This window comes from Cavia porcellus, unplaced genomic scaffold, assembly GCF_034190915.1.
Source record: "Cavia porcellus strain 051 isolate PalLab524CR breed Dunkin Hartley unplaced genomic scaffold, mCavPor4.1 scaffold_30, whole genome shotgun sequence".
NCBI classification, from domain to species: domain Eukaryota; kingdom Metazoa; phylum Chordata; class Mammalia; order Rodentia; family Caviidae; genus Cavia; species Cavia porcellus.
In genome coordinates, this window is record NW_026947513.1 from 16928230 (window position 1) to 16946697 (window position 18468).

Sequence of the window (18468 nt, forward strand, 5' to 3'; positions counted from 1 at the left end):
CAGAAGTTTAAACATTAAAAACACTGAAAACCAAATGAAAAGTTTGTTGTATAGACATGTGAATGGGCTTAAAATAAGGGAAGAGATGAGCAAAACTAAGACAGGAATCTACATTTCTTCCATGATTGGTAGCCACTTGTCTTCATCCCCAAACCCAACTGCTAGATGTATTTACAATTGGAGACCACTCTAGGTCAGCTCTTCTTGGTCTGGATTCTGTCTTTATTTTGTGCTCTATGGCTCTGTGGATTTATGCTGGTTTCCATAATACTCTATGGAGAAGTACTTCCTTTCATTGTGAGGATCAAACATTTCTGCGCAGGCCTTTAGGAAGTTCCATACTGACAGTACAGTTATGAAAGTGTTCATAGTGACAACAGCAGCAAGAATGGTTGAGGCTGGTGTCTTTTAATAGACTTATTTGAAAATGGGTCTGTCTTTGTGCAAGTATTTGTATAAAAATATTTATATATACACAAAAATAGGGAAAATATGAAAGGGACCTATATGGACCACGTTTCTGCCATGCTTATTTCATTTCATAGTATTATTTCTTTTTGTATTGTAATCAAAATATAGATAATTGTAATACAGAGTATTGTAAATCAAAATATAGATAATTGTATTATTTTTATATATTATTTTTATAATAGTTACTGTCTCAATAACTCAGAATATATTTATAAGTGGTGAGGACACGCAAACCAACCATCCCCTCAAAATGTTCTATAATAGGTCTACCTCCCTGCAAATCAGTGGAGTACTTTTTAGCATTTACTGCCAGCCTATGTTCTATATTCACCTACTGCTTCAATAGTTTTCCTCAGAGGATTTTTTCAGAACAGGGGTCCTAATAAAATAAGATCATTGTAATGGTTTCCAGGTCTTTGCCACTCTCTGTTGAGTTCTCCATGTAAGCCATGTCCTTTATAGATGTTTTTCCAATCCACTTTCATGCATACTGCAGGGGTAGAGACTATTATTTTTGTTTCTCAGTTAGAAGTTCAGGATGAAAGGTTAGATGGCTTGCCTCAACTTGTACAGCATCACAGGGCAGAGGCAGACTGCAAAGTCATTCTTCTTTTATGCTTTACTATCTCCTCTTTTTTTGACTAAACCAGATCCTTGCTTATTGTTATGCCTGCTATTTTTACTAGTGTGACATTTTTGCCTTATAGTTTTACATTTCAGAGTGTTTTGAAAATCTCAGTCTTACAAAGAGCTACTTGGGAAGGCCGGTTCTAGCTTTTGTTGAAATTAGATACTAGAATTGATTCTTGGGCGGTGGTTTCGTTGTTGATTTGGGCATTCTTAACACCAGAATCTGAAGCAGCCTTTCTCAATCATGTTTATTTGAGCTTCTAAACAGCCTAATTTCTTCTGTTTTAGTAATGTAATGATTTCAAGTCCCAGTTAATTTTCAGAGCACAAAAGATATCCATTCCTTTAACAGGACAGCTCCAAGATTACCTTCTTTAGAATCCATGTTTCTTGCTTTTTTGTTGGTGACTGGTTATCCATATCCCCTTAAAAGATTAGCTCTATAGTTCCAAATGATGAAAATATTTTCCATACATAATTAAACTGTAAGATTTAATTCCCACCAAATAAAAGCTAGTACTTCATTACAATGATTTGTCCCTAAATTCTGAAACTGAGTTGTTTTATTTATTTCTTTAGGATAGTACACATAAAAATAGACTCACATAATGAGACATTTGTTCTCTTTTTAATCCTATCTGTGATCTTCTGAATCAGTTTCACTCTTTTTAACAACTGCAAAACTCCTTATATGAAAGAGAACTGTTCCAAGTTTAGAATTCTTGGCTGGCAACAGAATTTAAAAACATTGGTTTGTTTTAATTACACTTATTTTTAAAGTATTTTTTTTTTGTGTGTGTGTTTACAAAAGTGAAATTATTTCCATGTGTAAAGAATTCTCTAAAAACTGCATTAATGTAAGTAAAAAATACTTGAATATTGTGAAAAATATTAGTCCTAACTGGAAACATTTTTAACTTATTAAGTATAATGTCCTATTCCAAGTCCCCTGATGTAACTCAGTGCCTTATATTGATAACCCTAATGTTATATTCATTTCTTAAGTGAAGAAACTAAAGAATGAGGATAATGCTTTGTTCAAGATTGTAAGTTTAATAAGCAGGAGCTGAACTCTTTATCTCCATTCAAATTCAGAGAAGTAAAATCGAAATATGCAAATATGTGAGCATAGTGCAGGAAGTACTGGCATGGCTGAATGGAAAATTATACATGGTAGCCTTAATTTTTCATTCAAATTTTAACTTAGTTATAATTACAGGATCTGGACTCTTATAGACACTAACTGAAATGTTCTGTCATTTAACGTGCACATTTTAGATCAAATGATTTTATCTGTAAGTCTCTTTTCTCATTTGTGAAATAAGCATAACAAAAATGTTGTACTGAGCCACGTGGCTGAATCAAAGTATATTATATATACAAGTCTTTTTATATGAAAAGGAAAACTGGACCTACGGTCAGATACCTGCTAGATCAACACTCTACAGAGAGCTTCATCTCTATCCCTGGCTATGTCATGTTATGAGTATGCTTGTATAAGTTAAATTTTTAGAGTAAGTCTTGGTAAATGGTAATTAATAGCAACAGTAGCTGATATTACTATCTAGAGTCAATATTATTTATTGAGACTTTAAACAGACCTGAATTTTATGACAATTTTTTTTCGTATCCTAGCTATGTCATCTTGGAGATGTTAGATCAGTGAAATGAGGATAATACTATATTTACGGATTGTCTTGACTTTGGCATGAAATAGTGTAGTCAGGCAGTTGAACCCACAACTACTGGATAACTTGTGCTAGCATTAATTTTTTAGACCAGATTCCTTCACTGATCAATACTCTATCAATTTCTTATAACAAAAACTATTAAGAATTTTATTTGAACCATATATTATAAAACAGGGTACAGTTTACAAATATGATTTAATAAATGCAGTCAAGTTAAGCAGAAGGCAACTATTAGTTAAGGAGGACTTTATGCAAAATAAGTAAAGAAATCAGTGAAAACCAGGAATTATTTATGACAACTTACAAACATCGAGCAAAAATTCTTGCTAAAAATATACAGAAGACACTAATTATATATATTTCTCAGTCTATGGATACTCATTTTGACTTGTATGTCTTTTTATTACATAATATATTATCTATTTACCAGAAAAAAAATCTGGTAAGTATGAAGGGTAGGACTGTATTATAACTTGTGATGACATAAATGACACGAAAATCTCTTCATGTATCAGCACTTTAAGGTAAATGCTAAAATTAAATATAACTGCATGTTGAGTTTTTTTGTTAGTGATGGTGGTTCTTTTTTTTTTTTTATCGATATCAGAGATCGAACTCACGACCACACACTTACAAGGCAGGCGCTTATGCTGCTGAGCTACCCAGCCCCAGTGATGGTAATTGTAGAAAGCTATTGTTTAGTTATCATACTGTTTAGTTATCATACTGTGTAGCATTTGTGCTAAAAATATAGTATCAGAAAGTACCTAGTATAATTTATTTGAAACATATATTATAAAACCGAGGATACAGTTTACAAATACGATTTAATAAATGCAGTCAAATTAAGCAGAAGGCAAATATTAATTAAGGAGGACTTTTTGCAAAATAAATATTATCCAACACACTAACTAGCTGTGCAGTGGAGAGCCCAAGAACTGGATGGCAGTGAAAATTAAAAAGACAGTTTTCACCATTTGTTAATTCTATGTCTGCCAAATGATGATGTTATTGCTTTGGTGCTTTTGAAGTTGTGACCACCCAAGGTACAATTTATAATAGCATATTGTTTTAGCAGTCAAAAATATCATTTTATTTCATTGTTTCCACTTAGCACCTCAAATAATGCATAAAACAGTGAGAAGATAATTTTCCTGACTTTCTCTTGTTCTAACTGTTGTATTAGATTTTGCTGGTTATGGCGTTGAGCCCTGGAAGAATCTCACTCCCTCGTCCTGGGTGGGTTCTCCACGGCAATCTCTGCTCATTCATTTAGGCTGGGGAGGTGCAGTGGTGATGACATGATGTCACCAAGCAAAGCAGCCTAAAGCCAATGCACAATGGCACTTATTTCTACCGCACTGCTTTTCACTCTTTTCACCCACGTGTTTTTAGAGTGACATTACCTTAGTTGAATGCCAGTGCCATCCTAAGCTCCCTGAAAGCCCGGTACAAGAGGATGAGTCTTAGCGAAATTGAAACATTTGAGCTTTTTCCCAGGTCAAAGCACTGTTAGAGACTAGATGGGCAGCATTGGCTGAGTCCAGGACTGCAGGAGAGTTTGAGACCTCAGGAGAAGGTGCTACAGTAGCTATCATGCTGATCTGCCACAGTTCATTCAGATTCTGTCTTCCTCTGCACAAGGCTACACTTACAAGATTAACTTTAGTCATAGGTGGATATTTGGACAATCTTAAACAAACTGAAAATTTAGGATTGCAGAAATCCTCCCTGCATGCAAAAATGATGCTTTAAATCTATCAAACCTTGAGTGATAAAATAATTAGGTGACTTTTACTGAGAGCACAATCTGGGCCAAGTGTTGTTTCATCTTATTTCACTGAGAGTATGTTATTAACCTCCCTCTGTACTCTCATCTTTTTAGTGGGTGCTAGAGTATAACAGGAGGAATTAGTTCTAATCTTATATACCCTACTTTTTAAGGTAACAAACTGTATCCCACAACAATTCATTAGTATTCCACAACAGATAAAAGTTCTAGAAGGTTCCCAATCCATAGAAATGATAAGTATTACAGATGAAAATGCTTTTCACCTTGATCTGATCATTTCACATTATATAAAAATGTCACTCAAATCTTATGTTGTCCTGTAAATATGCACAGGTAGTATGGGGCTCTTTAAAATAAAAAGTGCTACATAGTACTGTATATAAAGCAATAAAATTGTTACCATTGTCAAGTATTATGTATTGAATGTGGCTGAATGTGCTGTGCTTTTACTTGCTGGAACCACAGTAGGTGTGAAGAGCCCAGCTCCACCATAAACACGGGAGCACCATAAACATGTGGTGCACAGTGCTGAATTGGGTAATGGGCCACCCATTTTCTTTCATTTAAAGCACACAGCAAGCCTAGGAAATACGTGAATAATGATAATGACTTTTGAGGTTAGGGAACTAAGGCATACATTAACTGAGGAACCAGCAGTTCACAGAGCATGGTTTAAACTCGATGTGATCAGAGAGCTCATGTGTCAAGTAGCATGGAGGCATGGAAAGCAGCAGCTTTGGGCTTAATCACACCTGGCTTCCCCACCTTGCTCCTCATTTATGATCTCAGCAAAGAAACTGAACCAATCTTTCTGAAGAAAATTTTATTTTGTCCACACATGTTTGCAATACATGAAGTTTACATTCATCTTTGGGAATAGATGCATGAATATGACACACCTTGATCCTTTTTTATTAGTCTTCTCCTCCCCACCCGCCTCCCTTCTTCTGTCTCTCGATCCCTTTCCCCAATGACATCATTATCGTCATCATTATTTTTAGCTCATGTAAAGACATAATGAAACGTACAATGTTTGCATTCACTGTGGGCATTAGTTATGTGAACGTGGCACATCTTAAATCTTTTTACTTACCCTTTTCTTCCTATCCTCCCCGTGCACTTGGTCTCCTGGACCCCTTCCTGTTGGCAAAAGATCTAGCTCCATGTTTTCTTCAGCTTGATATTCTCCTCAGCAATACAAAAAAAGGAAATATATTCTTATTTTTCACATTATTTGTGTGCTGTGTATGTATGTTTGTGAAAAGGGCAGAAAAAATAACAAAGAAGAAAGTGTTTCTTAAGTAACACTGAAGTAGTTTCAGTTCTGAAAATTTTATATTTACCTAACAGATGTTTAGAGAAATAACCAGCCTAGAAGGTCATTGTATAGGAGCTAACATGCAATCTGGGATGAAAATTAAACTACACCTCAGAAATATAAGAGTATGTGAAATATATTTGACAGAATTCTATTTACAAGGGTTACATGTGTGGTATTATTTGATAAAAATGGTTTTAAAATATATTTAGTACATAGATTTACTAAATATGAGTATATAGTGAATGTTAAGTTAAATATGTATTATATAAATATATAAATATTGCATGTAATATCAATATAACATGATATATTAAGACTTCTCTATTAAATAATATTCTGAATGCATTATATGTTACATATTGATATCAGCACAGATGTCAGCAAATGTTTACAGTAGGACTATTAGTGAAATCCATTTCCCAGTTTACTCTGTTTGTCAGATTAGATCCTAAAGGAAAGGGTTTTAGATTTTTTTTTTTAAATGAAAAAATCTATTTCATTGAGTAAACTTGGCAAATCATAGCACAGTCAGTACTACACTAATGTCATGTAAGGTAAGGGGTGAGGTGCCATTTCTTGCACTTTATCACACTTTGCCATGCAACTGACATATTAGGAGAACATAGAAGGGCACTGATCAAGAATTGCACATCTTGAGAGAGAAGCAGTGTTATGGTTTGTGTTTAAATGTCCCCTCAAAGCCTCCTGTGGTCATGGGTGGTGGCCCTTTCAAAGGTGATCCAGTCCAGTGTTTGTGACTGGTTCATTGTGTATCCCGGGGTTGGCAGTGTGAGTGCTGCACCCACCCAGGGACTAGTAGCCATCAAAAAATACAAGGGAAAGAAGAAGGCATGCTTTTCCCTTTTTTGCCCATTTGCTCTTATCGGTTGTGGCCCCCATGAAGAGTCCTCCTTAGCCACACCACCCTGCCTGGGAGCCAGCTGAGTATGGACTGAAGCCTCCAAAACCTAAGATAAACCTTTTCCTTCATTTTGGCATCAAGTGTTTTGTCTTGGCAATAAGAGAAAAGTAACTAAAACAAGGAGCTGAATACTGCATGGAGAGTGATGGGAGTAGAGTCACCTTTGGCAGGACCCAGAAGGTGGTGATGGCAAAGCCACCGTACCCACCTGTGCAAGGGATACGTGTCAACACGTGGGCCATGTGGTGCCTCAGGAGCACACATGTGAGACTGGCAGAAGCCGTTAGGACATACACTACGCCTTATCTGAGACCTACTAAGAGTGTGACTTTCTCTCTCTCTCTCTCTTTTTTTTACATTTTCCTCAAGATTCATTGTCAGGAATCGAGAATTGAGAAAGGTTGCTTCTTCTTTCTCAGTGAGAAGGAGATAAAATTCCTTGCCGAGAGAGTGATAAATAGGAGTGAAATAAAAGTCTAGCAGAAGTTAAAGTCTGGTCAAATTTGAAATGTGGAAGAATTTTTATAAATACATAATAATGTTGCTTAGCAACCCTGGTATGTAGCTGAGATTACTGACCTTAAAAATATGGTGACAGCAATCCTTGTGATTGTCTGTGTGGGATCTCCATGACTCGTATGTATTCCTAAGTGTGTGGTGTGTGTCGGCACGTAGCAAATGTAAGTCCTGATGTTAAGCAATAGGAAAGCTCACATAAATTGCTAAAAGCCTAACCGGGGATGGAAAATAAGCATGTATAAATGGCGTTAATAACAATACAATTAAATTATTAGATAAGTTGTTTGATAATACTTAGGCTCCAACTTAAAAATGTCATTTATGTAGTTGTAAAAAAATGTAGAATTTAACCAATGCTTTGAAAATATGACTGAATTGGAAAGGGTACGCCATTTAAATTAAGAAAAGATATTATCATGTAAATTAAACATTGTTACAGCTTTGCATGCACTATGCAACCTCCACTATTGGAAAGAAAACACATTTGTCCTCAGAGAGATTAACGTAAGCAGTAAAGGTCAAGGCAGATCTGGTCTGAGCGTAGGAGGTGAAAAGACCTAAAACAAGAGGACGAGATGGGACATTTTAGAAATTTTACAGGAAATACCACTCAGTACTACAATGGCAGATCAAACTGCCACATATTAGAATTCAGCAAGAGGATCACATTGAGGTAGCACGGAAAGAATAGTTAGTAATTACGCAAATCCTAAGTAAGTCTTACGACATTTACGCCCTTTTCAAGTGTAAGAGTCTGCTTTTGTTTTTAGGGTTTATTTTATTATTCTTTTTTCCTTTTATTAGTACATGTGCACAGTTCATGATGATTACATTCACTGTAGGGGACTGGAACATATACGTAACACATTTCAATTCCTTTCTTTTGCCTCTTTGTCCATCCCCAATGTTTACACACATTGAAAACCAGACTAATAAGAACACATAAACCATGCAAAACAATTGCACTAAGCCAAGGTCTGCGTTTGGTTTCATTTTTTAAAATAACTTCCAAGTAGATGAGGCCTGTACTGTGCTTGGCAACCCCTATAGATATCTCAATTCCTTATCCTTTTATACCTATGTCCTTGAGAAACTTACAGTGAGGGACAAACTGCTACGTAAGGAAAAACTTCTGAATTGAGGAGACAGTTTACAGACAGATTTAGAGGGATTTTTTCAGTTTTTTCATCAGTCATTCTAAAGTTAAATGTAGCATTGTAAAAATTATATATAGCAACTTTAAACATAAAATAGTAACATAAAAATAGGTTATTTGAGAATAGCAAACTCCCTTTAGCAAATAAAAGTGGAATAACATCTTAATAGAAGGGGAGAGAGAAAGCAGGAACACATTAGAGCTGGTTCTGCTAAGGAAGTCATGCGGGGAGCTGTATGAGGACTTGCAAGACGCTTGTGGCAGAGGAAACTGTGAGGACAATCAGATGCTTCCTGTTTGCCTCGGGGCCGACTCTGCGCTACAACAGGTAATGTGCAAGGCAAAGATAGTACACAGACAAAAAGTGTGCGTAGACAAAAATAATGCAAGGAAAGGAAATAAGGAAAGAAAGAGAGAAGATGGCATTGAAAAATTCCTGAAGAGAGCGTCATGAGGAGATCAGCATAGAGTCCAGAAGTCCAACCAAACCTGTGTAATGCAACCACTGCTTCACTGGTTTTGTTAGGCGAAGTACTTGACCTGAATTTTCATGGGTATAGAAAAAACCCTATATTTAAGCAGTGGTACCACTCTCTGTATAGCAAGAAACTACAAAACACCTGTGAAGAAATATGACCATGGAGAAAAAATGACATAAAGAAAAGAGAAAAATCTGATGTATGTATTTGTCACAGGTTCAGCTTGTGTTGTATGCCCTTTGATGGAAATCATAGTTCTTTCTACAATACTTAAACTGGTACTTATCTCTCAGTATTCAAGGGGATCTAATACATAGCATATGGCTCAAAAATGTATTTACTTTTGCAAGGTTTAAGTATCTCCACCTAAATCTCAAGGTTTACGCTTTCTCAATTCCTTCTCATCAAACCTCGTAGTGGACAGTTTATGTTTCCATGTTTATTCAATGTCTATGAAAAGAATGCCTACAAAACATGTCATTCAGATTTAATTAACTTGAATACTGTGCTTAGTAGGAACCAGTGTGTTATGCATTAAAGTATAGGACTTTAATTATACTTATACCCTTGTCGGGAAGTAGGCTTCTAAAATATTTTAGATTTCTCAGGGTAAAATGCACGTTTAGATTGCATAAAGTCCTGGTTCAATATCCAGGATAATTATAGATTTACAGGAAGTTGCAAAAGATAGTAAAATTATGTATTCTTTAATTAGGCTTCCTCAGTAGTTACATCTTATGTAATTGTAGCAGAATATGAAAGTTAATGAGTTATACAGTTAACATTGATACAATGTAGTTCTGTGACATTTTTCATGTGTGTATAATTGTTTCCACCACTAATTTTGAGACACATACTTATTTACTGCCACAAAGCTCTACTTTGTGCTATATTTTCATAGTCATAAAAAGTCTCTAACCACTATCTGTTCTACATCTTTAATATTCTATAATTTCAAGAATGTGATATAAATGAAATCAGAATGTGTAAACTTTTGAGACTAGAATTCATACTCAGTATAATGCCCTGCAGTCACTGAAACTTAAGGATAGGAGTGATTACATGTATCAGTAATTTGTCCTTAATACTGAGGAGTATCCCGTAGTTTCCCATTCACCTTTTGGAGAACATTTTATTTGTTTTTAGTTTTGGCTATTGCAAATAAATTTTCTATCAACATCCATGTACATATTTTTGTGATGTAATGTTGGATGAATGTATTTTAGAGATTAAGGAGATAAAGTCTCCTCAGTTACACTTCTACTCAACCACCGAATTGGTATCCAAACCCAGATGTTTTTATCTTATCTCCTATGCTCTTTGCACTATCTTACATTAACTGAGAACACTGTCCAGCAGATGATGTAGAAAAGTAATGATGTATGTGATTACTTCTTGATAAAATATTGGTTTCAGGATAATATATGTTCAACAACTTCTTTTTCTAGCATGCTGTGTACATATCACGCTTTCATTTATTATTCCAGTACCTATGAGTGCTAACCCTTGTGTCAACTGTTAAAACACCAAAAGTGATCCACAGGGGACTTTACAAAGCACCACATTGGTGGTATAGAGATAGCTTACTCTGTATTAATTGTCTTAAATAATTTTACATTTTAATTAAAAGGTGTTTGTTCAGCATTTATGTGAACTTCATAATACTTAAGTGTATCTTTTTAAACTAAAATGTGTTTAAAAATTTGATTATGATTCTTTGCCTTCCTAACAGATATAAACTCAAGATTTAATTTTGCAAGGTAGTCAATGCTGTGATTCTTCCAAAGAGGCATTAGGCTCATTTTGAATATTGTGTTGCAGAATGCTCACCAATGAATAATTTCTTCTTCTTATTTTGTGTCCCTTACCTTCCACAGCATGAAAAATTGATCAACCGTCCACAGAGTACCAAAAGAATTTCTACAGATCCCATCGGTAAGGAGTACTAGCTCTGTCTTCATTTTAGTACCATTTCCCCCTCTTTTTTTATTTTAAAGAGGATCTATTTAAAAGGAAAATAGAATAAAACCAATCAAAATGAACCAGTGTAAGTGATACAAGGCTTTCAAACGATGCAAAATCAACAATATTTACCATAATGATTCGTCTTCAATGTAGCCACATATACCTTCAGACATAGTGGAAATCAAACAGAGCAGAACAAAATAGAACCAATAAGAACAAAACAGTGAATGCAATGAAGGACTTCAAAACAAGACAATAATAAATCCAAGATGGCTACCATAATGCATCTTGCTATTTTTGAAATAGCTGCACATACCATTGCATATAACAAAATCAAACAAAACAAAGCACAACAGCAGAACAAAACCTAATCCCCCAAATGAAAATGATACAGAACTTCAAAACAAAATAGTACGGAATTACCAATAGCTACCACATTTAGAAGAAGATCCCCACTAGATGCCACACTGTGTACCCCTATCCTCTGAATAGATGATCAGACCACTGACCCTAGACCTGCAAGGTCAGTAAAACACCAAAACACCGCAAGCATTAAATTGCATTTTACCTCAACAGCTATCATCATAGCTTGTGCTTCTCTGATCAGCTGCTTGCTTACAGAGGGGTAAGCAGTGAACATTTCAGTCTAAATTCAAGTTAGTTATTTTCCAATTCTAGAAAATTACTTGTTATCTGAGTAAAATAATACTTGATATTCCGAATTGTTTGCCAGCCCATGCTCTGGCAGGGCCTGGAGTCTGGCTGTTCCCCTACTGGTGGCGACCCATGCATGGTGCTGGTTCACAGGGAGGGCATGCTTCTTGGTGAGGCCTTGTTCTGTACCACCGCAGTCCATGAATGGTGCTGATTTACAAGGAAAGACTTGGGTCCTTTTTCCTCTTTTATAGTCTATGTATTTGTCTTAGTAACTTTCTTGTTGCTAGAAAAAAATACCCAGCATCACAATTTAAAAGGCTAAACTTATTTGATTCAGAATTTTAATCCTTGGTCAGCTGACGCCTAGGCAAAAACAGTATAGGACTACACTGCAGAGGAGAAAAAGTGCTCCACTTGTAGTAGTCAGGAAGTAGAGAGAGAAGAACCGGGAGCAAGAATACATCTTTTCAGGCCATGTTCCTGTGACCTATATCCAATCAGGCCCTACCTATAGACAATGCATTTAGCTACTAAATTTGTCAGTGTATAAATCCACTGATGAATGTAGTCCCTCCATGATCCAATCACCCTTGACACAGATGAGAATCCTGGGGGACATTTTAGACCCAAATTCTAAAAGTATGTATGAACCCTTTTGTGGAAAGGAATGGAGAAAGTGATTTTTCACTTAAGTGTTAAGTTTATCAGTCCATTAAAATGAAGTTTCCTTGAAAGTCATACACATATAAACCAAAATAGCATCTGAAACAGGCATATAATTAAATTGGTGTTGAATTTGGAATATCAAGTATTATTTTACTCAGATAACAAGTAATTTTCTAGAATTGGAAAATAACTAACTTGAATTTATACTGAAATGTTCACTGTTAGGTTGTAAATCTTTAAATGTGGTCAGTTCAAACCAACATTCCAGGTCAATAGATTTGAAATAGAAGTACACATTTGCATAAATCCACAAGGAAACATTTACTCCTTATTTTGGTTGTGCACAATTAGTAAGGTTGTGCATAAATAGGTATACAGTTACAAAATAATGATACAGAGTTCAAGGTAAAATTTGATGCTTTATTTTCTCTTGGTCTTTAAAAATTATTTTGTAATATCAATAGCTACTAATGAAATATCTCATTAGGTTCTGACTTCCCATTTAGCACTTCCATGAATGTCATATTATCCTAACCAGTGGCTACCCTTAGAGATTTATGCAGAAAATTCATGGGTTGTACTGCACTATATCATGAATAGCACAGGAAAAAAATTTTAATATTATATACACTCTAAGGAAAAATGCAAACTGTTTTAAAAGAGAGAGAAGGTAATATATAAGAGAGAGATTGGTAAATTTAGGTTAATAATATTAACTTTTGAAAATTCAATATTCAGGGGCTGGGGATTTAGCTCAGTGGCATAAGCACCTGCCTTGCAAGTGCGTGGTCATGAGTTCGATCCCTGATACTGATAAAAAAGAAAAAAAGAAAATTCAATATTCAAATAAAAGCACAATCATTACCATTATCATCATCAGACAGTACACAAGTATAACGATTTTTCCTTTATGTACAGGAAAGTCAAAGCTGTTAGAGAAAAATGATGGTATATACAGTTAGAAATTTTAATTATCTGAAACTTTTAAAAGCTATAAATGTCACATTAAGAAGTTTAACATAAATACCTTTTATGAGATTTATTAATGAGACACTAACAAGATCAGTTTAGACCCAAACTTCCACTAGGTATGCAAGAGACCAAACTGTGTCACAACTAACAGCAGGAATACAAGGTAGCACCTAGATTCTGCATATTACAGCAAACAGATTCATAGGACTTTAGCATAGAAGGCTTTCTATCATGGTGCTAAAATACCCAAGGTAACAAGCATAAACAAAGGAAAGGCTTTTCTGGTCTAAAAGTTTTAGAGCTTTCAGTTTATGGTTGATTGTTTCTGTTCATTTGGGTTTTTGGCAGCATGATACATCATAGTAGGAGTAGATGGCTCCCTGAGTTCTCCCTGCCTTTTTTTCACATCAAAATTGGTTTCTTATTGAGTCTCCCTTGGAGATTCTCATGTTTCCTGGAGTTCACTTCAGACGTCACTCTTTTCATAGTATCATAGAAACGAAGAAAGAAACAGTAAGTGGCCAGAGTCTGCATGTCCATTTCAAAGACGTTCCCTCAACCATCTGACTTACTACCAGGGGAACCAACCCCTAAACGGTCCATCCACCACCTCCAAGTAGCTCCACGGTCTAGGGACTAAATTTCCAAAATAAGGGCTTTTGAGGGACATTTAAGTTCCCAAATGTCATAGGAAAGATTAAGTAAGTTAAACTAGAAAGTTGAAAAAATATTTGAATTGTTTAGAATTGGGACCATTAGAACTTAAGTATAGAGGATAGCAAACAGGATTTCCATATAAAAAAGATGGGTTTTCAGAAGTGTGAATAATACTGTTTCAGCTTACTCAGATGAGTGATGACATTAAGGAAGAGAGTGAGCAGAGTGAAGGCAGATCAAATGAAGAGAAGGAAAGGCCAGAAGTGGTGATTTGAATTTCAGTAATGTGGTGTTTATATTAACTAGAGTATTCCTTGGTAGAGATAAAGGGAAAATTAAAACTGCAAAAACTATACTAAGATTTAGGGAAATAAAGACAAAAATGAAGATATAGTAGGTCTGAGATACTTGACGTGGAAGAGATGTTTCACGAAGTAAGAGGTATTGAGTTCATCAAATGGAGAGAACAGCAATATGAGGCCTGAGTTAGGAGGCAGTAATTCATCAACCAAGTGGCGGAGAGTCAGTGAAGTACAGGTGAGGAAAGAGAGGAACAAGGAGAGGACGTGGAATCTAAAAAGGTAGTGAAATGCTTCGTGGAAGGTGGAGAACATACAGGCTACCACTCATTTGGTGTAAGTACTAACTGATAGGTCTCTGGGAGGACAGGAATAACAGCATGACTTTCACAAGAGGGCACAGAACTTTAAAGCAAAGGCTCATGCTGTGAGCTACTAGTGAAGAACTTGAGGATTCATGTTTATATTAGGTATTAAAAGAGTTTAAGATTTAAAATGAGGGGAGACAGCACAGTAGCTTGGCATAGCAGTAGAGTCAGGGAAGGAAGAGACTTGAGTACTCTTAAGAAGCTTGGAAGGACTCTGCAATGAGGAAGAGATTAAAGATTAATGAGGAAAAAATACTCAGTGGAAAACCTTGGGGACAGATTCCAGAAAACACTGGAGTCTCTGGGGAGACTTTGTGAGAAAATCACTTTTGAAGTGACAACGAGGCAGGGAGAACTCAGGAGAAATGATCCTGGTAAAATAAGAGAATAGACCCTGGCTGAGTGAAATAGAATGAGCCTGAGGCTTAAATGTAGGACTGAAGCTTTGAGTCATTGCTATGGAAGGTTTAAGTTGAGTTTAGAGAAGATTTTTCAATTGATGTGTAAACTACCAGTGATCTCTAAGATATAATATTATGTAGAGTGTATTGGTCACATCCAGCATATTTTCACTTCAGTACAGTATTAGAACGACAGGGTGATGTTGACAAGTTGGGACCAGTGAAAACTATAGAGGATAAAGTGCTTTAAATTGGTCCTAAGAGCATTTTTGATGTATATAACTGACCATTGGCAGCAGTGCTGGTGGACAGATGGGTGATATATTGCAAGATAATTGAATGATTTTAATGTAGCTGAGGAATTACTTTATTAAGGGTCAAGCAAAGAGCACATTAGAAGGAGCAAAGAAACAGAAGCCAAGGAAATTTATCAAGTAAAATTCAGCAATAATATTGAGAAGCTGAGGTCATAGAGGTGTAATAATTCTGCCTGATGATAAGCCATAAGAATTGACTCAGAGTCAATTTTTAGTTTTTAGTTTGGAGTCACAAGACAGGCCATTGGAGTTGACAAGATTAAGGATTCACGTGGGCTAAAGAGGAAGATTATCAATACGGTGGCTAACAAAACTGCCTGCCAATGGGAGGAAGTAGATGACATGGCAGAGAGAAGGCGGCCAATCCAGCACGGATTTCAAAGTAAATGCATTAAATAACAATCATCCAGTATTCACCTGAAGGCAAATAAAGTAGCATTAGCCTCTTTTCCTAAATACTTTTCACAGTAAAGTGGCTTTACAACATAAAATCACCGCGGGATTTATGTGAGTTGATAGAGGGAAGGAGTCACTGAGTAACAGTGGAGAGACATGGAATGTTTTGTTCACACAAAACCAGAGAAACTGGTGCAGTGATAAACGTAGTAAAAAAAAGTGGCTGTGATGCCTCCGGGGTTGGTAAATGAGGAGGGACAGGCTACAGTGCTAGAGGTTTTTATCACAGTGATGAATTGACTCAGTACACCATGAGCAACAGCATCATGGAAGCAGTTATCATATTTGCAGGCCCTTTTCCTACTCAGTACTACTCACAAATAACCAAAGAGCTTTACAAGCTGCAGGAAATTTTGTTTGAATGGAGCAAGTGAGTGCATACTTTACAGGTACTTTCTCCCGAGGAGGTCTGGAGTTTGGGTCTATAGGAAGACAGAGTTGTGAGGGGGTGTGGTGTCCCTACTGTCATCAGAGTTTTTAATGGAGAAGGAGGAAATTTCCAGGAACCATGGTGCTGCATATTTTATCCCCTACTTTGGGTATGATCAGATCTGTCATAGAACTAGTGGGTGTACTTTTACTACCACAATGAGATTACAATGAACCCCAACTCATCTGGAGTGTCCAGCAGCACTCAGATCAGATCAAGTCAGCTGGGGCCACCCCGTTGGTGATGAGAGTACGAGATAAACCCCATGAATGGTGTGTAGAAGCATGTGGGTATCAGTAGCATGTGGGTATCAGCAACCAGGCTTTAACTTTTGTCAGCAAGCAGCATAGTTTAGAAAACAATAGGTTATTAGTCATGTCTTGAATCTGGTGTTAGGATGAAAAGAGGAGGTAGACAGAATCCCAGGCTAAGGGAAAGGCTATGATGAGCAGAGAGGACTTATTCAGAAGGGATGCCTGCAAACGGAAGCAGTCCAGAGCCTAGAGGAATTGCTGATGTAAAGCACCTTCACAGAATTGTTCTTTGGGTACTGATTCTTTGCGTGTGTGTGTGTGTGTGTGTGTGTGTGTGTGTGTGCGTGTGCGTGTGCGTGCGTGTGTGTGTGTGTGTGTGCATGTGCGAGTGCATGCAAGCACATGCCTGTGTGTCCTTGGCTGGCTGGGTGAGGAATGTGAGAACTGCCTAGCAGCAGGTCTAATTTGTGTGCTACATCAGTCCTAATAAAGGCAACTATCTTTTTGAACCTGCAAAACTTCCTCTGACACAGTGCTAGCTGAAGGGTGGCTGGGGACCCCAGCATTAACCCTTTGGAAGCTCATTAAAAATGCCAGCTTTTGTTTCTCTCTACTCCTACACAATTAGACTAAGTGGGCGGGGGTCTGAAAAACATTTCACCAAGTTCTCTAGGTTCCCTGAAATTGGTGATGCATTTCTAACCCTCTGCAATAGTTGGTGCCCTCAGAAGATGACCCCACCAGTGGCTGAATCCAAAGGCTTTCATTGTCTGCCTGGTGGTCCCCTGTCTCTGTAACAGAGCAGAGGAGAGATCAGGTAGATTTCTGATGCAGAGATGTGGATCAACGCTTCTCCCAAGCAGAGATTCTAACCCTGGATGTTCCCCATGTCCCTGCAGAAGCCCTTTGGGATAACTTGCTCCACTGGCTGGCAGAGGAGCTTTCTGAAGAAGGCACTGAGGCCCTTACCTCCTCCCTCCCTCTGCGCCGCAGCACCACGCAGCTCATCAAACTCAAGCACCCTGATGATCTCACAGAACAGATCTATGAACTTCTTTGCTTTTGGAAAAAATCACTTCCAACCTCCACCGACAAACTTCGTCTCCTCATTCGTCATCTCCGCAAGATGGCAAGGAGTGACCTTGCAGAACAGCTCAAGTTCAAGTGGGAAAATAAAGTGTTCACTGAACCCCGGCAGTGGTTAGATATGGCAGGGGAGTGAAAGCTAGGTTGCCCTTCCTTTTGCTCTAGGAAGTGCTCATGGGTTACATAGATTGCTTCTGCCAACTTGTATCAAGCATTTCCAAGTAATACTGATTCAAGTGAGTCTATTTCATAGTTATTTGAAACAAAAGAAGCTGTAATCAGACAGTAAAAGTAGAAGAGCACTTCTTCCCTGCTGAGTACATGTGTTCTGTTAACAGTAACTGCCTTGGGTTCAGCCAGACTCAATAGCATTTGCAATACAGTTTTCTCCATTTACATTTGAAGTCAAGTCTTTCTAAGTGCAAAGTAAGGATATGGTATACAGAATCACTTCTTTTTTTTTTTTTCTCTTTTTTTTTTATTTAAGGAGAAAAGAATAGAAAGAAAAAAAACAGTGAAGGGGTACAAGTTATACAGATTTACAGAAGAAAAAATGCGCAGTAGGAAATCACTAGTTAATGGATTACATATTGCCATCTTAGAAATAATTGTTCAAGTCACAAAATTAAAGCTTGTAGAGTGGACATTCCAACAATGATACTGCAAACTGTTCTGTTCAATGATCCAATAAAACTCTGTGATATCATTTTCTATCTTATACATTTAAATATACATGCAGTTATATAGTTTAGAGCACTTTCTTTTCCTCTCTTTAGTACAGTGACTATTACACATTTTGGGTTTCATTGCTCCCACGGTTCTTATTGCTTTTTTGGAAGAGAGTAAAACCAAATGTGACATAACAGAACAGAATCGGTCAAGTCAAAAGGGTGGATATAATAGATAATATAAAAAAATAATACAAGGTGATCAACAATGGTTACCATAATGCCTCCCGC

At 36.8% G+C, this 18468-nt stretch overlaps 1 protein-coding gene across 1 annotated transcript in view; it reads left to right on the forward strand.

Moving 5' to 3' along the window:
* The window catches only part of Dthd1 (death domain containing 1), a 69045-nt gene extending 50830 nt beyond the window's left edge, over window positions 1-18215 (forward strand). Inside the window, exons 9-10 of the mRNA XM_063240391.1 lie at window positions 10859-10916; window positions 17323-18215. Of these exons, the coding sequence (XP_063096461.1) occupies window positions 10859-10916; window positions 17323-17645 (381 nt within the window). The 3' untranslated portion in view covers window positions 17646-18215. The remainder of the gene's footprint in view (window positions 1-10858; window positions 10917-17322) is intronic.
* Window positions 18216-18468: the final 253 nt, after the last annotated feature.